The 23,492-nt window shown below is 55.2% G+C and overlaps 1 protein-coding gene across 5 annotated transcripts; it reads left to right on the top strand.

Annotated features, from left to right (window-relative positions):
* Positions 1–21,438, top strand: LRSAM1 (leucine rich repeat and sterile alpha motif containing 1). Of its 5 annotated transcripts, XM_042052522.1 has the most exons (26): positions 2–311; positions 504–1,780; positions 3,364–3,546; positions 3,978–4,034; positions 5,425–5,469; positions 5,880–5,957; positions 6,146–6,214; positions 6,914–6,998; positions 7,799–7,920; positions 9,004–9,094; positions 9,924–10,054; positions 10,643–10,672; positions 11,259–11,381; positions 11,470–11,609; positions 12,141–12,185; positions 12,598–12,668; positions 13,149–13,248; positions 13,946–14,033; positions 14,653–14,727; positions 16,253–16,333; positions 17,689–17,784; positions 18,314–18,412; positions 19,066–19,197; positions 19,606–19,687; positions 19,852–19,991; positions 20,487–20,695. In XM_042052522.1, exons 3-26 carry the CDS (start codon positions 3,475–3,477, stop codon positions 20,610–20,612), a joined length of 2,178 nt encoding a protein of 725 aa, XP_041908456.1. In that variant the 5' UTR covers positions 2–311; positions 504–1,780; positions 3,364–3,474; the 3' UTR covers positions 20,613–20,695. The 5 variants fall into 5 exon arrangements, with proteins under 5 accessions (XP_041908453.1, XP_041908454.1, XP_041908455.1 ...); XM_042052518.1 differs by lacking the exon at positions 504–1,780; XM_042052519.1 differs by lacking the exons at positions 504–1,780; positions 19,606–19,687 and having other exon boundaries at positions 1–311; positions 20,487–21,438.
* Positions 21,439–23,492: the final 2,054 nt, after the last annotated feature.

Raw genomic sequence — 23,492 nt, 5'->3', positions numbered from 1 at the left:
GTGGTTGGGCACTGGAGGAGTCCCCATCCCTGGAGGTGTCCAAGGAAGGCCTGGCCGTGGCGCTCAGTGGTCTGGGATGGGGACAAGGCGGGGATCAGTCACAGGCTGGACTCGGTGATCCCAGAGGAATCTTTCCCGACCCAAACAATTCTGGGATCCTGTGGCAGGCGGGGCGGTCCTCCAGCCGCATGGGGGCGCATGAACGCGGAGGGCAGAGCTCTGTGGTCGGGGCGGGACGCTCTGGCCGCGCCTCTCGCTGGTGTCGGTGGTCACGTGACGCGGCGGTGAGGCAGCGATGGCGGCGGCGAGCGGTGAGCGGGGCTGGGGAGGAAGGATTCGCTGTGGGACCCGCTGTGGGACACTGGGGCTGCCCCGGGCCGGCCCCGGCCACCGCGGCTCGGGGGTGCTCCTTGGAAAGGCTCGGGCGCAGGCGGCGCCCGGAGCTGCGCCGTGTTCGCCGCGGAGCAGGCACTGCCCTCGCTCACTGTCGCTGCTCTCCCCAGGTGTCGGGCCGGTGCCCGAGCGCTGCGAGCCAAAATCCCGGCAGGGTCGACTCAGTCCTTCATCCTTCCGAGTTTCTGGGCCCCCGTGCACAGAACGGCGCTGTTCTGGATGAGGGAAGGGTAAAGAAGACGAGGAGCTTGGAAGCTGTGTGACCCTGGGAGGGGGACCCTGCGGGGACCCCCAGAGAGACGAAGAAGAGAATAGTGATGATGAGGGAAGGGAAGGACTGAGAGGCAGAGCTGGACTGGTGAAGACGAGCGGAGATTTGGTGTTGCCAGGGGAGGCCCCGGGCAGGCTCAGGCTGTGGCAGGGGCGGCAGCTCGAGCACAAAGGGCAAACGATGGAGGACAGCGACTTCCAGAGCTGCAGTTCAGCTGTTGTCTCCTCTGTGGCTAGTTCCAGTGCCTGCAGGGCTGCCTACTGATAACCTGTCAGAGAGCCAGAGCAGCCTGTGGGTGTCCTCTGTCCCCCAGGGCCAGGCAGCCTCTTCAGGAGCCCACCCACATCCAGACCCTGGCTGCTGCTCCCTCACTGTGCTCCCGAGTGTGTTTTCCCAGACTAAATAAAACATCTCATCTTTCCACACCCCCTTCTTATCTTGTTGCAGTGCCCAGATGCATTTACGGCCCAGAATTTTTTGAAAACGGGGGCTTCTTCCAGAGCTATGTTGCTGCATTTTAATTACATTTGTTTGTAAAATGAGGGGGTTGGGTTTGTTTTGCTGACATCCCTCCAACAGCTGCAGGCTGGGAAGCACCCAGAGGACATTCCTGTGCCCTTCCCCACCCCGAGTGTGTGGCTGCTCCTCAGGCAGAGCTGGTGCCTGCAGAGAGCAGTGGGGGTGCAGGGTTTGGTGTCCATGGGTGCTCACTGCCTGCAGGGTGGGAGCAGTGGGGGTGCAGGGTTTGGTGTCCACGGGGTGCAGGGTTTGGTGTCCCTGGGTGCTCACTGCCTGCAGGGTGGGTGCTGGCCCCGGCACTTACAGACAGTTCTTTCAGTAACTGAATAAATAAAAACTACATCATGCAATGGTCATATGCCAAGGGCCTTTCTCATTCCTGGCTGCTGAGTTTGATGTGTCTTCACTAATTTCCACTTTTGAAAGCTGTTCAATCTATTTAGCAAATGGATCCTTCATCTTCCAACCCCTGGTAGGATTCTTTTCCTGTTCACTGTCTGCCCTTCAGCCTTCATGTCTTTATCCATTTTCTTGGGTGAAAACTGATGATTTCCCACTGTCCCCACGGCCAATGAGATCTGGCTGGAATAGAGAAAGGTGAGGAGGGACAAGGGGATGCAGAAGTGCTCAGCAAAGAGGTGAACATGGCCATCAGTTGAAGGATACCTTGCTGCAAGCACCTTGTCCTTCAGCTTTCTCATCTTTAAATCTCCTTTTGTTTCTGCCTCTGATGTCTTGCCCTTGATTGCTCTCCTGCATTTCCCTGCTGTAGCTCCTGACAGACTCCTTCCCTTCTTGCTCAATCCTTTGAGTTCTGGCTCTTACCTCCCCTCCTGGGAGCTGGGTCTGAGGAGCGTTTCAATGACCTGAACTGCCTAAGAAGGCAGAAATGGGGATGGCAGGGAAAGAGGCCATGGAATGGTTGGAGATGAGTTTGTAGCCACCTCCTGCTGTGGCCCATGGCTTGTTGCAGTGAGTGGTGTGAGAGCAGGACAGTGACTCAGGATGTCTCTGCCTCCTTGTTCCTGGAGTGAAAGGAAGAGGGATGAATGAGACTTGGAGGAATTAGACTGAATTATTTTACTTTTACAGTGAGGATTTATCTCCATAAAGATTTTACGGCGTTTTTGGCAGAGCTCTCCCTGCTCAGGGAACATCCCTGGCTGGATCCTGTGGGTACCTGCTTTTCAGGAGAGTTTGAAGCCACTTTGCAGACACAGAGCTGGCAGAGAACCAGCATTTTGTGTCCAACACCTGAGCTCCTCTGAGCCCTGAGTTAACTGTGGTCTGTAGCTGTGCCAGTTACTGCTCCACTGGTGAAGTAGAGGCTCTCTTGTGCTGATTTTTAAATTGCTTAGGAAAACAGTGTTTAAAAAAGTCGCTGCAAGTGTTTAAGATGTTATTCCCTGTTCAGGGCTCACTGTTGTCCTCCTGCCCTTCTCTCATCTTCTCCCAGTCTTATCTCCAAGCCAGATCCCTGTGTCAGGTCCCTCTGGGAGCTCCTGTTCACCTGCAACCCCAGCTCAGGCTCTTTCTGCATTGCCCATTTGTGCCCCCTGCTCTTATGCAGCCACAGATAAACCCCTTTTTCTCCTTGATTTCACTGCTCCACTTGCCCCATCTCTTTTCCAGCATCCTCACTGGTACCAGCTGCTCTCCCCGTTCCTTGTCCAGTCACAGCTTTCTGCCTTCCCTCAAAACCTGCCAGCAGCTCTCTTTTTCTCCCCTGCTGGGTCAGAGCCCTGTCCCAGAGCTGCCTGGTGTCTGTACCCTTCCACCCACCTGCACTCCTGATTCCACCAGGCATCTTCCTGCACCCACTCTTTCCTCCCTCAGGTTCAACTTCTCTTCCTTTTACACTTGAACCAGCTGGAATCCTTGCTCTCAGTTCTTTATTGTTGTGCCAGAATTGACTGTGAGTTTAAATAGTTTGGGTTTTATCCCTGGTGCTTGATCTCTTGATACAGCTTTCTAATTCCTGGAGTGGACCCTGCATTTCCCTGATCCCTCAGTAACCTTTCTCTGTGCCTATTCCAGGGCTGACCCAGACAACCACAGCAGGGCTTGAGTGGCTCATGTTTGTACTTCCCTCTGCTGGAACCTGCCTGTGTGATGCAGCTAAACAAAGACAATTGCTGACACAATTATTTTCATTTAATCTTCCCCCTGCCACTTACTAGGTCCCAGTTCTGCAGCCCAGGCTCCCCAGCAAACACAGACCCCAGGGTCCCTCAGCCTTTCTCTGCACTGACCATCCGTGCCCCTGGACAGAGCCAGAGTCAGGACTGAAGATGCCTCTCTTCTCCAGGAAGAAGAAACCCAGCGATGATGCCCGGAAGCGCCTTGAGTACCAGATGTGCCTGGTAAGCACTGCCAGGGTCATTTCTGTCCTGTCTGTCCAAAGCAGCCACAGGTTTACAGTTGGCTTCTGGCAGAAATCTGCTTTTGGGTCGCTTCACCTTCTCTACTGTGGGAGCTCTGGAGCAGTGCTGGCACAGGGAATCTCCCGGGGAAGGGATGAGGAGAGGCTGAGGGAGCAGGGGGGGCTCAGCCTGGAGAAAAGGAGGCTCAGGGGGGAACTTCTGGCTCTGCACAACTCCCTGACAGGAGGGTGCAGCCTTAAAGCCCATCCAGTGCCACCCCTGCCATGGGCAGGGACACCTTCCACTGTCCCAGGCTGCTCCAAGCCCCGTCAGCTTCCAGGGATGGGGAGTCTACGACCTCTCTGGGCAAGATGCAGCAAGAGGTGCTGTATTTTTGCATGGTCTGATTGTCTGGATGTGTATCTTCCCAGGCAAAAGAAGCTGGTGCTGATGACACCCTTGACATATCCAAATGTGAGCTCTCCGAGGTATGTCCTCAAATCTCCAGTCTTCACTCACTGCTCTGATTCTCTGTCTGCTTCTTGGTGCCAACTGGCATATTTAGTCTTGTGCCTGTGAGCCTTAAAGCAGAAATTGTTGCTGGTCCACCTCTTCCTCTGTCTCCTGAGCTCTGGCTTTTAGCTGGGTGCTTCTGCTCTATTTTTTTGGTGGGAGTTTGCCTGTCCTGCCTGGTGCTTCAACACCATTTCTGTCCTGGGAATCTTTTAGTTTGACAAGCTGAGGAGGGCAGGGTGGTCTCATACCCTCCACCAGTACCCTGTTTGACCCTAGTTTGGGACCTCATGGCTTAATTTTGCTGGTCCTGAGGGAATTGGTTTGCCAAAGGCTGAGTATTTCTAGTCTTAGAACTACACAGTCTGCCACCCGTGGTTATTTTTCTGTGTAAATGAAAATCTCAATCCTGCTTCCAAGCTGCTGATTAAGGAAGGAAATCTCACTCCCAGCTTGGCTTCTTTTATGGCAGCCAACTAAATGAGAAACAATCTGTCTGCTGGTGTGTGGGCAGGCAGTGACAGAGTGCCAGGCACCCAGACACAGCTTTTCCTGCTGCCAGCCAGGCCAGCCTCAGGCAGAAACCCATTTCTATTTCACTTTCAATTTTTATTTCTTGTCTCATGCTTCTACAATGTCGATCCTGAATACAGGATGCCCTTGCCAAGCAGGCTGTTGTGGGGAAGATTTGGGACCATCCATAAAACTCTGTCTTGCTGTTTGATTTTAGCCACTGTTGTTTCAATAAATGAAGTGAGACATCAGTTTGGTTTTAAAATTAACCGTGGACAGGAATTTGGCTGCTGCTGGGAAGGTCACAGTGCCCAGCTGTGCCTGGCAGGGGCTGAACTGGCGTCTCCTTTTTTGTGCCTGCCCCTCTCCTGGCACATCAGGGGCACTCTGTGCTGCCTGGTGCTCACCTTTCTCTCTCAGCACACTGCAGCGTGGTTGTGAGGTTGCCAAACCACAGAATGTATTTCTGTGATGACTAAACGGAACCTTTGCCTGAACTCATCTGCACAATGAATATTAAATCACACAAGGCTTGAACTCCTGCCTAAGCCTCAGCCTGTTCTGTGGCACTGTTGTGTCATGGAGAGCCACTGGAAGCTGTTTAAATGGAAGCTCCCTGGGAAATACTGGGCCAAAATCAGGGGGCAGTAATTTTAACATCACTTTTATTTTCAGTCAAGTTGTTCACACTTTACAGGTAGTAACAGTAAATTTATATATTTATAAATTCACAGTAAATTTATATATTTATAAATTTATATATAAATTTTTATATTTATATATAAATTTACAGTACAGTGTAGAACTGCTTACAAGAGAAGTCTGACATGACTATTTTTTAATTGCTTTTAGATTCCTTATGGGGCCTTTGCAACTTGCAAGGTCTTGCAAAAAAAGGTAATGTTGCAATCAGAAATTATTAAATAATTCTGTTATTATGCTTGAGTATTATTGTTGTGTTTGAAATGACTGTGTGTGGTTGTTTTATGTGTGATGCTACACAGAGAGCAGTTTGAGTCAGATGAATCCTGTCTGTGTTCTTTAAAGTTAACTTTTGCCAGGAAAGATGAGGTGGTTGTTCCTGTCTTAGCCTATCTAAGGGCATTTCTCATGTGAGGAACTGGGCTCTGGTTTAGATCTCATGTAAAATGTCTGACCTCTCTGACAATCCATTTCCTACTTTAATATTTTATATGATGCTGAATAAGATATTGAGCTCTTATACAGCCTCCCCAGTTCAACCTCAACAGAAGTGCTTGTTCTGGTGTCTCTTGTGTTCATGTGTCAATGAGATTTTTCCCCCCCAGGTGCTGATTATTCATACAAATAATCTGACATCTTTAGTTCCAAAGTCCTGCAGCCTCCTGAGTCTCATAACTGTGAAGGTAACTGTGATTTTTAACAGCCTATTTTGTTTGTTACTGATGCTTGCATTTTCAAAAGACCTCCAAGAATTAAGTACCCACGTCCCCTGAAAAGCTTGAGCTGCTCTTCAAAGCCCCATTGGAAGCAAAATAATTTTCACTGTGAGGTAATTCATGACTCTTGTTGCCAACCTTGTTTGCTTTTCCAGGTTCTAGACCTGCATGACAACCAGCTGGCATCACTTCCTGCTGATATTGGTCAGCTGGCAGCTCTCCAGGTAAAAGATGTGCAGCTGCATCCCAGGTGTCTGTACAGGGCATGTTTGGGGTCAGCAGGGATGTGGGGTTACCACTGCTTGGTTTATAATTAATCACAACGTCCATGATGCTGCCATTTTGTCAGGTCTATCACATCAACCTGACTGTTGCTGTTGAGCTGGCTGGTTGGAGAAAGAGCAGGAAAAGAGGAGGAAAGGAGCAGGAGAGTAGCAGGAAAAGCCAGGCTTGGTTATGTTCTCCAAGCTTGGTGCAGCCCAAGTGGCTCCCATGGCCAAGCAAGCAGAGTCTGTTGATTTCCCCAGACATTCAGCTTTTGCCATTGTCCCTGGTGTGGTTATGTTGAGAACCCAGAGTGGTGTCTAAGGGCACACTCAGGGTCTCTCTGCTCAGGAGGCAGCTTTAGGCTCAGCCTGTGGGAGCTGGAGTTGGGGAGTGCTGCCCTGGATACTGCAATTCCCAGTTCCTGCATCTGGATTCAGCACCAGATGGTGGTGGTGAGCAGGGTTTCTCACTGCCCCTGGTAGCCTGGCATACCCTTCATCCAGGGCTAGTGGAAAATACGTTTTTTTAACCCAGAAAGTATTGCCTAAACCAATTTCAAGTTGTCCTTCTGGGCCTGAAAGTCCCAGCAGCACAGATGTGTAGAAGACATGAGACTTGGATGAATATCTTGAATATCTTTTCTGTTAATACCTTAGGTCCTAAACCTTGAAAGGAATCTTTTAAAAAGCCTTCCACAATCTATAGGAGACCTCACCCAGCTCCAGGTCCTCAATGTGAAAGGTATGGAATGGGATTGCTCTGAGCAAAGAACATTTATTATCTGGGTTGTGTTGAGCTGCATTAGCAATTATTCCTTTCAACCAAGGCAAGCACCACATGGTTTACACTCTGAGGAAGAACACAAGGAAGGTTTGAATTCAAATAGTTGGTAAGGCAGGAGAAATCATCTAAGCAGAAAATGTGTCAGCCTCAAGCCCTCCAGTAAAGTAAGCAGAGCACTCAGCCAGATAAACCAAATCCCAGCTGGGTCCCCAACACCCAGAGCTGGGTCCTGTGAGCCTGTGCATCCCCACCAGGTTGGCACAGCCCAAGCACAAAGGTCACACCTCTTTTCCAGACTCTTGGGCGTTTTCCAGCTATGCAGTGCCATAAATCTGTGAGAAAAAGGAGATTTAGTTACGTGGAGCTGTTGGTGAAACGGGGAAGGGAATGGAGGGTGAGGAACTTGGAAGGGCAGCTGGGCTCTGAGCCCTGGGTGTGCAGTCCCACTCAGTCCCCTTCCTCCCATCCCTGGGACTTTATACCAGAGGGGAGAAGACTCCATGGTACAAATACTCACCTCACAGAGAGCACAGATCCAGGCTGCAGCAGTGACCTCAGCTGTGAAGGAGATTTGCATCCCAAATTGCCCTTTGCAGTGGGCAGTGACATCCTCTGAGTCCTTGTGTGACCTGGGACAGCCCCGTCCCTGTGGAAATGAGCCGTACATGTGGTTGTGGATTGGTGTTGGAGCAGATGAGCTTGCTGGCTCCTGTCTTGGCAAGGTTCCATGGTTTTAACTGGCTTTTCTGTCTCTGTAGGGAACAAGCTGAGGGAGCTGCCCGGGAGCGTGAGCGGCCTGCGGAGCCTGCGGGCTCTGGATGTCAGTGGGAACGTGCTGCAGGAGCTGCCGCGGGTGCTGGCCCACGTCCGCACCCTGCAGGTACCCAGCCCTGGCTCCATCCCTTCCCAGCCTGCTTCCCTCAGCTGGGCATAAACCCGGCCCAGGAGGGGAATGTTTAGGGTCTGGGCAGGATGCATTGCAGGGAATTGTAACAGGGCTGTTCACACTGTCCAAAATAACTTTTGTGTACCTGCTCTGGTCTTTTCTGATAATTTTTACCATTTAATCTGATCACTTCGCCAATTAATTCTGATAATTTTGTCATTTAATCATGACAAAAGCGATCCCCAGGGAGTGAACCCCTGGATTTTACCTGCCAGGGCTGTCTCTGAGAGCACAAACTGTGCCTCTGTCACTCTGGCAGATCTCCAGCTCGTTGTCAGCTTCCATGGGTTTATGGCTCCTTGAAGTGCACATTCAGGATGGGAAAAGCATCAAGATTTTTATGGGTATGTTGCCTTCTGGCTGCCAAACCTGTCAGTACTAAATGGTGCAAGTGTGAGGCAACAGGGCTGCCTCAAACACCAGCAGGAAGGTGTGAACAAATGCTCTCTCCTGTCTCACACACAACATCGGGCTTCACTTCTCTTGTGGACAGCCCAAGCTGAGGGATCTGTGCAGCTTTGCCCCCTGTGCTTGATAAAGTGGTTCTTTTCCAGGCCTTCCTGCTATGTCCTTCCCTACAAAAGGCAACATTAGGTCCTTTTGGTGGCCACAGGAGGACAAAAACACTGGCTCTTCCCTTCATTCTTTATGGGACTCCTCTCCATGCCCTTGTATCATCCCCCCTTCCACGCTGAAGGGCTCCAGCTCCCTGACGTGGAGTAGGGAATGTCTGTAGCTGAGAAGTGCTGGGACCTCTGGTACCTAAACGTGAAGTGCCAATGTCTTCATGAGGGGAATGTGCCAGTGAGTGGCCAGCTCAGAAGCTCCCAAATAAGGGACAGTGGAGTCACCTGTGAAAGGTGCCAGACACCCAGCAGGGATTCCATACAGCCTCGTATTTATGTCAGCATTTAGGGTAACATTAAGTAAAATTTTGGAGAGCTGCAAGGAGAACTACAGCTGGGCTCTGTCTGGGCCATCAGAATAACCTGGAGCTCTGGGTGTTCTCTTTTGCAGACGCTGACCCTGGATGCCTCTTCCATGACCTACCCATCCCCTGAGATCTGCAGTGCGGGTACAGAGGCCATCCAGCAGTTCCTCTGCAAGGGTGAGCCAGGAGCATCTGTGGTGTGCTCAGGGATGGCACTTCTGAAGGACAGGCATTGTGTGGGCTCTGCTTGGCATGGCTGCTGATGCCCTGCACTCCTGGTTACCTGTCTTTGTTGGCAAACAGCACAACACGAGTCCTTCCCTGAGCCCTGCCACAATAAAATCTAGAATGGTTTGTTAAAAATCAGAGTGGCTGGGTGAGGCTGTCTCAGTGACCATAGGAAGTCAGTGCATCTCCTGTGGTTATTTGGATTTTCTCCTGGGGGAGGTGTAGGCATTGTCCAGATGTCACTGCCTTGGGACAAGGAGAGAGACTCAGGAGTCACTTGAGGTCCTTTCTGCCCTCATTTTCTCTGAGGAAGGACCTGGGCCCTGCAGGGTGTTATGAGAATGGTGAAACCAGATGGAAAACTCAAATGACAAAGGAAATTTACTGGGAGTTTGTAGACACTGTGTTTAGTACAGACAGGGAGCTTTGGTGGAGGTTTGATGCAGGGGAAGTGCCTTGCAAGGCATGGTCAGAACTTATTTTGGTCTGGGCAGTAACATCTGCAGGCCTGCAGAAGTCACCAAGCCTGCACCCATGTGCAGGGTGTGTTTCTGTCTCAGCAGGTCCTTGTCCTGGTGGGGATGGAGTGGCACCACCTCCTCCCAGAGCTCCTTGTCCACCCTGCCTGAGCTGGAGTAGCCCTGCCGGGCACTCCTTGGTGTGTGGGCAGAGGGAGCACAGCTGGGAGCAGTCCCCACACACCAGCCAGCCCTCAGCCATGCTGCCAAGGAGGTCTTTGATCCCCAAATATTCTTATTTTGTGTCTGGTGCCTTCCAGAGTGTGGAATTGCATACTACCCTCCCTCACAGTACCTGCTCCCCACGCTGGAGAGCGATGGAGGAGGAACTTCAGTGGATGGGGTGGACAGGACAGTGGAGAAGTACCTGGAGGAGGAGAGCAAGTGGCAGGTGAGGCTCCTCTGTACAAGAGGGTTTGGGATTTGTCTCTGTGCTCCATCACAGCACTTGGCACATGATCCCCCATCACCTTCCCCTCCATGAGATGTGTCTTTTGGGATCAAGGGAGCAGCCAGGCACAGTGTGTGCATGGGTGGCTCATCTCCTTCCTGAGCTGGGGCTGGTGTCGCCATGCTGACTCCTCCTGGAAGACACAACCCAAGGAACTGTCTCCATCCTGAAAGCAATGATGGAGCCAAGGGACGGGGGTGAGGGTGGGACATGGAGTGTGCAGTGTGTGATGTGTATTTCTGGGGGACAGCAAGCTGCAGAAGAACCTTGTGCTTCCCAGCCAAGTGCTAGACATGGGAAAGGGGAGGCTGGGCCAATAACTGCGTTAATTGTGCTAATTCCTGTGCTCTTTGGCAAGTGCAGAGTCAATGCCTGTGCCCCTGGAGAAGCCTGAGTGACTGGACTTTGGGCCTGTGTTCCTGTGCCTTTGGTTGATGTCTTCACTCAGGGGAAGATGTAATGAGGGCTAATAGCATCTACAAAAAAAAGTCCTTCTGGGGGTAAATGTCTGCTTTGCTTATTTTTCAGAACAAATTCTTGGATTATGAGAAGAGGAAGGTAAGGATCAGCTCCTGCAAATGCTTTGTCTGCAGCATGGGTCTGCTTCTGGTTTTTGTTTTCCATCTTTTTACTTGGTTTTTCATTCCCCTCACCTGGCTGCACTTTCAGTTTGTTCATTTTGTTTCCCTGGTCTCTGTCTCTTCCCCTGTGCAAGACTCACTTTGAGATAACCAGCAGCTCCTGCCATGCAGTTCCCACTGCCTTTGGCTCAAGCTGCTCAGAGCTGGCTGCTTCCTTCAGACAAGGGAGTCCTGTGCCACGTGGAACTGAACCCAACCTGCATTTTGGGCTTCCCTCCACGTGTTTATATTGGCTGCTTTGGTATCAGTTGATGTCCAGGGACCTCAGCTTCACGACATGAAAGAGTTTGGAGACTGTGAAGAGAGCAGCAGCTTCTGCTTCCCAGTTTTTGGGTTCCTAAGGAGAGAACGATTCCATCCCCTAGACAAGCCTCCTGTTTGCCATTTGGCTTCCCTTCCTCTCTGCAAGGAGGCTGCTGTGCCTTGCTTTACCTTTTTCCCCGAATATGTTCTTGCTTGGGAAGGAGATTCCTGTCATTCATCTTTCTCCTTATTCTTCTCAGGAAAAAAAAAAGCAGGAGAAGCTGGAATTTGAGCGGCGCCTGAATGTGGGGCAGCGAGAACAGGCCCTGCTCGTGCAGCAGCTCAACAGCCACAAGGATGAGATCCTGCAGACAGTGAGAGAGGTGGGTGTGCTGGGCAGGGCCCCTCCAGGGCATCCCCTGCCTTCCCCAAACCCAGCAGCTTCTCCTGGTTTCCCTGTGCTCTGGGCAGGAGCAGCAGAGGCTGGAGCAGGGTCTGTCGAAGCACCAGCGCTATTTGGAGGAGGAGAGGCTGAAGCTGCTGCAGCAGCTGAAGGACACAGAGCAGGGCATTGCCAGCCGGATCCAGAAGCTGCTGGAGGACAACCAGAGGTGGGGTCCCAGGGGGTCTTTCTCAGATTTTTTTTTTTTGTCATGTTGTTTTGAGTGGTTCATTTCATCCCTGAATGTTTTGGACCTGGTCAGGATCAATGTCTGGAGGAGCTGCCTTAGCTCCTGGACTGCCAAAGACCCATTTAAAGCACATGGAATTTGCATCTTCAAAAAGCTGTTTCACGCATGTGTAATGTTGGGATTTTGCAGTGCTGTGGAACAAATTCTAATTCCTCATGGAAGGTGCAAATCTGAAGTGTTGAGGTGCCCCTGCCTGTGTCTGGTGGGCTGGTGCTGATGGGAGGTGCCCAGCCTGCTGAGAGCTGCTCTGCTGTGCATGACAGCAAAGTTGTTTTCTCTCAGGCACATGGGGGGATTGTTGGGGTTGTCCTGTGCAGGGCCAGGAGTTGGATGATCCTTGTGGGTCCCTTCCAAGTCACGATATTCTGTGATTCTATGATTCTGCTCTCTGGGCGACCAGGATGTCCTGCTCAGCTTGTTGAAAGCCTCTTGTTTTATGTTTTTTTTTAGGCAAAAACAAAGTTCAGACATTTTGAAGTCCTTGGAGAATGAGAGGTGAGTCTCCTTGAAACAAGATTGTCTGGAAAAGGAGCAAGAAGCTGGGAAGAGGGATGGGAGCTTCCTTTCAGAGTCACCAGTCTGAATCCACCCTAAGTCAGGAGAGGTTCATCTCATACCTGCAGCTGGCTCTGGTCACTGTTGGAGGCAAAACACTGGACTAGGTGTGCCTGGTCCTACCTAGTCTGGCACACCCAGCCATTGTCCCTGTGGTTTTGAGCAAAAATTATGTTGTCTCCCATAAAACTTAGAGGTTGCTCACCAAAAAATCACTGAGGCTTTGGTGTCTCTGATAAGCCCAGCTTTCCTGAGCAGGGTGAACCTGCCCAGCCTTGAGACTCTGAGCTGGGTGGGTGGAGGAGAAGGCCTTGTTTGAAGGAGTGGCTGAATTGTTGTTGTGTGTTGGCAGAATCAGGATGGAACAGCTGATGGCAATAACCCAGGAGGAGATGGAGCAGCTGCGCAGGCGGGAAGTGGCCTGTAAGTCCAGACAGGTCTTCCCCTAGAGGGTGCTGGGCACTGCCCAGGCTCCCCAGGGAATGGGCACGGCCCCGAGGCTGCCAGAGCTGCAGGAGCGTTTGGACAGCGCTGCCAGGGATGCCCAGGGTGGGGCTGTTGGGGGGTCTGTGCAGGGCCAGGGGTTGGGCTCGGTGGGTCCCTTCCTTCTTCCCAGGATATTCCATGGTTCTGTGATCTCAGGGTTGGTAGGCAGTGACTGGGTTCCTCTGAGCACTGAAGAGGAGCAGGCACAGGCAGAGTGGAGTTTCCTCAGCTCTTTTCCCAGTGAAAAGCCACAGTTCTCAGGTGGGTGGGTTGCTCTGGAATCAGTGAAATGGGAAGAGCAATGGGAGAGGAGTCACTGTTGGTTGCAGTGACTGCAGCAGCAGTGGTGGGTGAGTCCTGCTCTGCACACCCAAGCCAGGCAGGGACTGACAGCCCCTCTGTCCCCTCTGTCCCCAGCTGCCATGCAGCAGATGCTGGCTGAGACCTACAAGAACAAGCTCCTCCAAATGACCTCTGAGTCTCGTCGGCAGGACCTCGTCAGCCAGGCCTGCTCCAGGTGCAGGGGGGTGTCTGGGGCTGCTGGTGCTGGTGTTAAATCCCTTTCTTTCAGCACTGTAATTCCCCTAAGTACACCAGGAACTCCTGCAGCTGCTGGAATGCAGCAGGACAGTTGTAACAGCACAGGACAGTGCAAATTAAACTGTCAGACTCCCTTGAATGAGCTCCCTTCTAATGACCACAATATGCACGTTAATCACACTTGGGGGGAGCTGTCACTTTTGTGCACTGTTTATTTTGCCTTATACATTCTGCTAAATATGGGATTAGACCAGCTGTCTTCCTGTTTTTTGAGGCACTCCAGTGCCAAACTGTGGCCCAGAGCTCCTTCCCTCCCCTCCCAGGCTGCCTCAAGGAGGCTGTGTGTGCACAAGTAGTACCTGTGTGTTGCTGCACATACTGAGAGCATCCTGGCTCACTGTTTACAACAAGGTGAGAAATTTTAATCTGGCAACATCTGGCACTGACCAAAAACAGCCTTGTGAGCCTGCTGAACAGGGGCCTGGGGTGCAGGTTTGGTTTGGGTGCAAGGAAGGTGTTAAATCCATGGCCTTCAGCTGTGTGGTGCCACAGCTCTTCCCCCTGGTCAGACAGAAATTTCTCGCCCTGCATTCCCCATTGCCTGCTTTTCCTCTGGTTTGCCTCAAGAGTCCCAGACCTGGCAGTAACTCCATGGCAAATCCATCTCCTTGCAGCCTAGCTGAGATGGATCAGAAGTTCCAGCAAATCCAGGCTTGGCAGCAGCTGGATCAGAACAAAGCTGTCAGTCAGATCTTGCAGCAGGTAGGCAAGAGAGCAAACTGCTCATGGGGGATTGAGGGAAAGCAGGTTCCAGAGTGGGTCACAGGAGCAGCAGGGGCTGAGCTGGGCTGCATGCAGGAGTTATTTTATTGAACACTACATGCTAAACTTTGAGAATATCTGCTATTCTGGCAAACTTGGGTGGCTGAAAGAAAATGACTTTTTATCTAGACAGCAAGTTTTCAGAGAAGACAGAAGCACAGACCACGGGAAGCAAAACCGACACGATGATTAAGAGGGGACTTTGAGACAGAATTCCTGTCTTTTGGCAGATTTTCTGGGGGACTTGGGACAAGCATTTTCAAAGTTTGTTCTCAGAAGTGCTGGGCAGCTGTGCCCTGTTGCACAGCCTGGCTGCTCAGTGCTACTGAAGAGGAAAGGTAGGGTCACACAGAGCATTCCAGATGAATGTTTGAAGAACATTAATATTTCTCTGTGTGTCTCCAAGGTGGATTTTACCTGCTGGGCTTTCAGCTGTAGTTTCAGGACACTTGCTCAGAGCAAACACCAGTCAGGGACTTGTACCTGAGTCCCTGCAAGGCAGCAGCTTCTTAGCCCATCACCAACCACCTCACTAAGCAGGATTTTGCCTGTCCCTTAGATTGAGATGCAGAAAGTTGCCTTTGAAGCTCTCCAGGTGAAGAAGGATCTTATGCACAGGCAGATCAGGAACCAGGTGAGTCAGCAACAGAGGAAAGAGCAACCAGCTGCTCAGCTCATCCTGCTGTTCAAGGAGACCCTGGGAGGAAGAACAAAGTGCTGTGAGCACAGAGCAGGTTCTGAGGCCATGGAGAGCTCTGGTGCTGCTGAGAGCTCTGGAACAGAGTTGGGCAGTGTTGGTTACACCCCAGTCTCCCAGCACCAAGGGAGGGAGTGTCAAAGCAGGTTTTAGATTCCTGGGGGTGGTGGCATCAGCGTTGCTCCAGTCACCTCAGCACTGGTGGGTAAAGCACTGGAGGACAGACCTGTGCTGGCTCTGGGGGTGATCTGCAGTTACACCTCTGATTTCCTTCAGGCCAGGTACTTGGCAGGGCTGCTGCTTCCACATGAGCCCACTGCATCTCCATCCAGCACATCAGAGCTGCACCTTGAGCCATAAGTTCACCTTTTCTTTCCCATCCTCAGCCTGCCTTTCTGAGCTCCATTCTGCAGAAGGTGCAGTGATGTAGTCGGGGGAAGAGCAAGAGCTGGTGGAGAGAGTAGTGGTGGATGATGCAGGAAGGTGGGAATGTAGAGGTGGATGATGCAGGAAGATGGAAAAGTGGCAGTGGATGATGCAGGAAGATGGAAAAGTGGCAGTGGATGATGCAGGATGGTGGGAAGGTGGCAGTGCTGGATGCAGGAAGGTGGGGTGCTGGTTTCTGACACAGTGCTCCAGAATCTTCCCTCTCCTGATCTGACACAGCAGAAAAGTCTCAGGTCAGGATTTGGTGGATAAACTTGAGGGCTTGGATATTCTGAGTGCCCCAGTGACCAGTCTCTGCTGGCAGCCTGTGAACTGTCTGACAGCTCTCCATCATTGCCTGGGTTCACCCATAAGGGCCCTGCATTTTGCTCCCACTTGCTCTGTGAACGAAGGGAGTTTGTTCCTTGATGCCAAGGCTGGACCTTTCACCCTTGGGACCCCTCCTACTCTGTGCTGCACAGGCAGGGCAGGGGCAGAGCTCCGGGGTCAGTGGGAGCAGTGTGGCCTGGGGACAGTTGGTGGCCTGGCAGAGGAGTGAGCTGAGCTCTCATCTTGGCTTGGCTGTGGGACCTTGGGCAACTCACTTCACCTCTCTGTGTCTCAGTTGCCCCACCTGCAAGAGCAGGTGTTGTTCTGGGACTGCTGGAGCACCTGGAAACCAGGGCACTGACCCAGGAATCTGGGGTTTGAGCCATGGTGCTGGAAGGGCCTTGACTCTGCTTTCCAGAGTGGCTGCAAAAGGTTTGGGTGCACAGACTGATTGCAGTGAGGTTCTGGACTTGAACAGAAGGTGTTCAGAGTAGAGAGACAGTTGGAGAGCTGGGGACAGAGCTCCTCAGGCAAAGGAAGAGGGACCCTGAGCACAAACATCACCAAAGAGCACAAACAGCTCCTCCAAACCTCTGGGTGCTCTGCAGTGCTGCCCTTGCCAGGGCAGCAGTCAGACCTCATTTTAAAAGAGCATAAATCAAAGTCATTTTAAATGTCAGTAAAAAATGTTTCATCTTCTGTTTAGATTAAATTAATAGAAACAGAGTTATTGCAGCTGACACAGCTGGAGGTAAAGAGGCAAGAACTGGACACAGAGACGCTGCAGGTACGTGGGGCTCTGGGCCTGCCCCCCACCCTCTCTGCTCTGGGATTGCTTCCTTTGCTCCTGGCAGTTTCCAGATGGTTTTATGCTTAGTCAGAAGGTCCTTCTGCACAGGACACACCAACCCTCTGTGTCCTGGGAAAGTGGGACATCGCTGCTGGTCCTAAACATCCCCAGGCATTCTCAGAGGAGAGACAGAGGAGCCCTGATAGGGATGGGCAGTTCCAGGTGTGCTGGGTGGAGAAGGATTTTGCAACCCAGTTGTTGGCTGTCCCAAAACCACCTGCCTGCTGTGCCCTGCATGTCCTCTTACATTGTGTTGTGTTTTGGTTTTGACTTCATCAGCAGTCATGCATTGAGGAATACCAGGTTTAGCTTAAGCAGCTTCGCTTTAGATTTTATTTTGTGATGCTTTTGCACCAGTTGTTTTCTTCTGTGTGCCATGTTCCAGGTCAGGTCAGCTGTTCAGTCAGCCCAAAATCAGTGACAAACCCCCATAGCAGTGCTAAGTGCTGACTTGAGGCAGCAGTGCCTCCCAGCCCTGTCCTGGATCCTTCAGGTGTAAGGTTTGGGTTGTGCTACCTGAACTCACGCAGCTCCTCTGTGTCACTCTGTGGTGTTGGAGGGCAGAGGGACTGCCCAGAGTTCATGGAGGGCAGACCAGATGTGACCCTGGTGAGCACAGGAGCTACAGGGCAGTGCAGGAAACAGGGCTCTGCCCAGGCACCCACCTGCAGCTTCAGCACCAGGAGCCAAGGAACGAGGAATGAACACCTGAATGTCTCTGGATGCCCCTGCCCTTGGTGCCCTGCAGCTCAAAGGGTCCCTGCTGGGGCTGGAGCAGCTTCCCCCTGTCATCAGTTGTCCCTGTCCCCTCCGTGGAGGTCCTGATGCTTCCTGCCTCTGTTCCTGTTAATCAGGGGCCTTGTCCCTGTGCAGGGTCCAGGTGCTGATCCCAGGCTGGATGGGGCTTGGAGCACCCTGGGATAGTGGGAGGTGTCCCTGCCCATGCCATGGAGTAGAACAAGATGAGCTTTAAGCTCCCTTCCAACCCAAACCAGTCTTAAGATTCCATGATTCTAAGGAGAGGGACCATGAATACTTTTGGCTGAACTTCTGATGGAGTGAGGAGGAGCTGCTGCAGCCAGGGTGGGCTGGGGCTGCTCAGAGTGGCACTGCAGGGCTGAAAGGAGTGGGTTCAGCTTGGCTCTGCCCTCCCAGCTGCTAGGAGAGGATCCGAGCTGTGGGGCACAGGGATTCCACAGCCACAGGGACTGGTTTGGGTCTGGCAGGGGCTCTGCTGGGAAGGGGACAGGGTGGCAGCAGTGTGGGGATGTGCCAGAGCTCTCCTGTTGCAGGAGGCCGTCATGGAGCAGCGCCGGGCGCTCAGCTGCCTCCTGCAGCAGCTGCTCAAGGAGAAGAAGCAAAGGGAGGAAGAACTGCAACAAATCCTGGTAATGAAGTCCCTCATGGAGTGCTGCCTGTGGATGAGGAAGCATTTGGCTTGGCTGCAGGGAAGAGTCCACAGCTCAGTGTGGGAGTGAAGGGGAGCAGAGCAGGGCTGTGTCCAGATCCAGAGGCAAATTTAACCCTGGAAAGTTCTGGTGTCAACCTGGGGGCACAGCAGCACTCTCTGGTGCAGCACGAGGCACCATCATCACCATCAGCGACCCTGCTGGAAAGGGAGTGGTCAGCAGGATGAGCACAAGGGATGGGAGTTGTGGTCTTGCAATCCTGAAGGTCTCCAGACTCTCCTGAGCCTCAGGAATCCAGGCCACTGGGTCTGGGGCACAGGGGCAGGGGGATGCACAGCTGTGCACTGGGTGGGAGGGGGGTCAAAGTGGGGCCAGCCTGCAGAAGCCAGAAATGCCTGTTTTATCCCCAGTACACTGCTCTGGCTGGGGGTTTCCTCCTGCACATCCATCCCTGAACCCCCCTGGCCACGTTACCTCGGGCTGCTGAGTGAAGGAGTTTGTTTTTCAGCTGGAAATGGAGGCAAAGAGTGAAACCAAACAGGAGAACTACTGGCTGATCCAGTACCAGCGTCTGCTGAACCAGAAGCCCCTCTCCCTGAAACTCCAGGTGCTTCTGCTGTTCCTGTTCCCACTGTGGCTCTGCTCTGCTGTGGGGGGAGCAAGGACAGCCCCCTGAGCTAAGGCTGGGAGCAGGGCACAGAGCCATCACACAGATCCAATCCCAGTGGATTGCCAAAGGGGTTGTTTCATATGTGAGGGGAGCTCCCCAGGGGTTGCAGTTCCTCCCGAGGGGCAGCTCCGATCTCTGCTCCTGGGACAGGGACAGCACCCAGGGAGCGGCTGGAGCTGGGCCAGGGCAGGCTCAGGCTGAGAGCAGGGAAAGGTTCTTCCCCAGAGGGTGCTGGGCACTGCCCAGGCTCCCCAGGGAATGGGCACGGCCCCGAGGCTGCCAGAGCTCCAGGAGCATTTGGACAGCGCTGCCAGGGATGTCCAGGGTGGGGCTGTTGGGGGGTCTGTGCAGGGCCAGGGGTTGGACTGGATGGTCCTGGTGGGCCCTTCCAGCTCAGGATATTCCATGATTCCCAGACCTCAACATTTTGAGCCGTGCTCATAAAACACATGGGGCCAGAGCTGCTCCAGCTGTTGGGCTTCCAGGCTTTGGTGTGTGTGGGATGCAGAACACCTGGAGCAGGGCAGGGCAGGGATGAGCACACCCTGGCCTCAGGGGCACAGTCTGGGAGCTCATTCCGTGTTTCACAGGAGAAGGGTTTGGAGCAGCAGCTGGTGAACCTCCTGCTCGAGCTCTCTGCTGACCAGTACGTGCCAATCTTCGCTCACCACCGAATATCCTTGGAAATGCTCGGCACCATGAGTGCCAGTGACCTGGAAAAGGTACGAGACAGCAGAGCCACAGTGTGGGACAACACCAGCAGGGATTGTCCCTGTCCCTGCCCCGAGCCCAGCTGTGCCTGGCGGGTCTGGCAGGACAAAGGACTGGCTGGTGCTCTGCTGTGTCACCTCCCCACAGGGATGGACAGGTGCCTGTGCTGCTCTGCCTGTCCCCGTGGGCAGTGGCTCTCCCAGAGACTTGCAGGGTGAGCTGCAGCCTGGCTCCATCTTCCAACATCCTCCAGCTGCTCTTTGTGTAGAAATGGCACCGGGGAATTCCTGGTGTCTGGCAGAGGGGCTTTCCTTGGCATGGCCACATCTTGCCAGCAATGCCCAGGAGTCTTCAGTGTCCCCCTGGGGACATCAGCCCCCTGTCTCCTCTGGGGCCAACAGCCTCCTCTTGCCCCACAGCTCGGTGTGACAGAGGCTGGTCTGCAGCATGCCATCCTCAGGCGGGCTCAGGAGATCCTGGCTGTGGCCGCGACCATCCCAGGTACCCCCAGTTAATTTCTGCCACATTTTACACTCACAGCAGGCGCCTGAGCCTGCGGCAGGGAGCCCTGGGGGTCAGATACACTCTGTGGGTACAGTGTGAGGAGGGCAGGCAGGGTTGGGCCGGGCCATGGGCAGTGGGCTCAGACCCGGCTGTGGTTGCAGAGCTGCGGAGGGAGGAGGACACCGCGGTCCCTGCGGCCCCAGAGCCCAGCGCTCCCCCGGAGGAGCCCGCGGGCCCCACGGCCCCTCCGCTGCCGTGGGATGAGAAGAAGTCGGAGTGCGTTGTGTGCATGGAGCAGGAGGTGAGACCCGGCTGCGGCTGGGGCTGGAGCAGGCGGCGGAAGGAGGGCGGGACCCAGCACACCCCCGGGTCTGTGCCCCCAGCCTGGCCCTGGCAGTGCTGGGTGCTCATCCCGGAGCTCCCGGCACCGCCGGACTCAGCCATCACGGCAGGGAGCGAGGGAGGGAAGGAAGGGCAGGGCAGGGAAGGGACAGACAGGGCTCGCTGCGGGCTTGGGCAGGACCGCGCTGCGCTCCACCCACCGGCCATGGGAAGCGCTCCGGGGGCTGCTCAGTTCAGCCCCGCCGTGTCCTTCCCTGTGTCCCATCGCGCTCCTGCTCGGCACAGCCCAGGCCCTGCACACCCAGTGGGGACGGAGATCGGGGATCGGGGTGCGGGGCTCTGCCCCCCACGCTGAGATCCCCCCCGCCCCGGCTGATCCCCAGCTCCCCCCGTGCTGGGACCAGCGTTCGGGGCCAGCAGCACTCTCCGTGTCCCCTCTCTGTCTCTTCCCCAGCCCCAGACGATTTTCCTGCCCTGTGGCCACGTCTGCTGCTGCCAGGGCTGCTGCGAGCGGCTGCACTCGTGTCCCCTGTGCCGCCGGGACATCGCGCAGCGCATCCGCATCTTCCAGAGCTCATAGGCCGGCCCGGAGGCACCGCCCGCGCTCCCGGGCTGTTCCCCGCTGCTGCTCACGCCCCTGTTGAGAGCCCCTCACCAGCCCGACCAGCACTGCCCTCCCGCTGCCCGGCCCCACGGGAGCCTCGCATCCTCCCAGCTCCCAGCTGGGGCTCATTTAATGAATCCCCTCCTCCTGCCTGTCCACCCAGCATCCCCGTGCCTGGGAGCACTGGGTGACAAACTGGGAGCATCTGTGGCTCCCCCTCTCTTGCAGAGCTGTTTGCCTTCAGAAAGGGCCCTGGCTCAACAGGGACACGGGGAGTGCTTCCAGCAGTGGGGGAATTGCCCGTGGGAGTGCTCGACCAGGATGTGCTGTTCTTCGTGTGCTGACAGTGCCTTGCACCTCTGTTATGCCAAAGGTCTGGGGCTTCTGCTCTGGACACCCACAGGAGCATGTCTGGGGCTGCAGCCTCAGGCAGGGCAGTGCCAGGAGCTCCCCAGCCCCTAATTCCTGCTCCTGTGGGAGGGTAGAGTCTGCAACACCCCCAGGACTGGAGGGACCTGCCCTGGCCAGTGGAGCCCAGTGGGGTCCCTTGTCCAAAAATCAGGTAGGGAGCAGAAAGTGTTGCTGGCACTGGACAGCACTGACACAGGGCTGGGGCTGTGCCCAGCTCAGATCCACGGTGCCTCCATGCATTGGGGTGTGGGGACTTCTCCGTTGTCATTAATTAGTAACAATTCCTGTCTGTCCCTCGGCTCTTGACCTTGAAATATAAAAATGCTGCTGTGACCCTGGTCCCACCACAGCCTTCCCCAGAAGCAGCCATTAAACTGCAGCTGGTTTCTGCTGGGAGTGTTTGCTGCCTCTTTCCTTCTGCGGGGGGGTGGCTGAAAGCTGGGGGTTGTGGAACAGTGACGGGGCCACCACGTGCCTGGCTGTCCCAGTGTCACCTCCTCCTTCTCATCTGCTCATCAAACAGAGAAGAATTTGAGGCTCTGGGCCTTCTCCCAGGGTGTTGCTCACTGTGGAGCTGCCCCGGGGATGTCCAGGCAGACAGGAGACCTTGGACCCTGCGCTTGGGTTGCTTCACATGAGGTGCCCTGTGCAGAGCATCGCTGTGGGACACGTGTGTGGCCTCATGGAGGTGGCCTGTGCCCAGCACCCCGTGCCACCAGTGTCCTGGGGACGTGCCACAGCACCAGGGCCGGTGCCTCGGGAACATCCTGGGGCTGTTTCCAGCCTCTGTTTTCACGTTTTGCTGCTGCTGCACATCAGAGCAGGCAGGTCCTGTCTGGGGAAGGGCAAGGGGCTGCACCAGGAGCAGCCAGTGCTTGGGATGGAGGAGGGGAGCCCTGGCGGAGGTGCCTAAATGAGGCCAGGAAAGGTCGTGGAAAGGGTCACGCACCCTCAATCCTCCCCGTTCCCCCTCGGCATTCCCTGGGATCGGGGAGGAGGAGGGAGTCACAAGCCCTGGCTGGGGAGATGAGGCACGGCGAGCAGCAGGGAGAGTGGATCCAGCCCCCAAAGAGCCCCCCTGTGCCCCCCCCTCCCCGGGGCAGTCAGGGACCACACGGGCACCACAGGGGAGCGGCCGGAGAGGGAGGAGAGTCCCAAGGGCTGCCCCGACACCTGGTCAGCAGCAGCGATGCTGCAACACCCCCTCCATCCCCTGTGCCCCGCTTCCATCCCACCGCCCCCGGCACCACCTCCCTCCCAGCCGGTGGCCGCCGGGCCGTGCTGGGGGTGGTAATGAGTGACAGGAGCTCAGGGCAAGGTCAGCTCCGGGACAGTGCCCGTAAAGAGGTGCCAGCGCTTCCCGGAGCGTCGGCAGTGCCGGGCTGTCCTTCCTGGCCAGGGCCACCTCCTGCACCGGGTGGCAAACAGACCCCAGGGCTGGTGGGAAATGGGTGCACGACGGGGCTGCTGTCCCCACTGCTGGCCTGGTCCTGAAGTAAATTAACTATAGAAACTGTGCTTGGGAAGTATTAAGAATATAATGGATTTGGAAAGGGTAAAGGGAAAGAGCAGCAGGTAAACGTTTTAGGGGCAGCAGCCCTGCGATGGAGGAGGAGCGTTCCCTGTGCCGCTCCAGCGCCCGCCGGGCACCCTGAGGCCAGGCTGAAGTTCAGGGTGGGGCGGCCGCCCGGGCCCCTCTCCCCTCCCCGGGCTCGGCCATCGCCGCCCCCCGCCTTCAAAAGCGGCCGGGCCAGGCCGTGCCCGCGGAGCGCGATGGCAGCGGGGCCCGAGCCCGGCCGGGAGTGCGGCATCTGCTACGAGGCGTACTGGGGTGCCGGGGGGGGCCGCCAGCAGCTGCCCTGCCGCCACTCGCTGTGCCGCCGCTGCCTCCGCAGGCTCGTGTGTCGCGCTGCCAGCGTGGCCTTCGTCAGCTGCCCCTTCTGCAGGATGGTGACGCTGCTGCCCGAGCTGGCCCCGGCGGCTCCCGAGCTGACACCGGACCCGGGGACCCCGCGTGGGGAGCGGCAGGAGAACGGCGGCGGTGCCCCCCCGGACCCCGGCCAGGGCTCGTCGCGCTCCGTGGCCGCGCTGTGCTCGTCCCACGCTCCCGTGTTCACCGTGAGCAGCTCGGTGTCCCCCTGCGGCCTCCGCCGCGGCTCCGAGGCCCACCACGCCTTCCTGCTGGGGCTGCTGGGCCGGGGGCTGCTGCTGGACACGCAGCCCCCGCTGGTCTCCATGGAGAACCTGCGCCTCGGCTTCGCCGCCGGCATCCTCGTGCTCATCGTCTCCACCTTCTTCCTGCTCGTCTTCCTCAAGTAGGTCCGGATGGCGAAGGGGGGCTCCCACCCCACCCCACCCCACCCCAGCGGATGGACCCGGTGGTGGGTCAGGGACATCTCGGGCCGTGGACACCTCGGTGGGCAGGGACACGGCCACGGCCAGGGC

The sequence above is a fragment of the Corvus kubaryi genome, unplaced genomic scaffold (assembly GCF_017639235.1).
Source record: "Corvus kubaryi isolate FWS band 111438036 unplaced genomic scaffold, C.kubaryi_AGA036_p1.0 78, whole genome shotgun sequence".
Taxonomy (NCBI): Eukaryota; Metazoa; Chordata; class Aves; order Passeriformes; family Corvidae; genus Corvus; species Corvus kubaryi.
The sequence above is the reverse complement of the archived record's forward strand: the minus strand, read 5'-3'. Positions and strand labels throughout refer to the sequence as shown.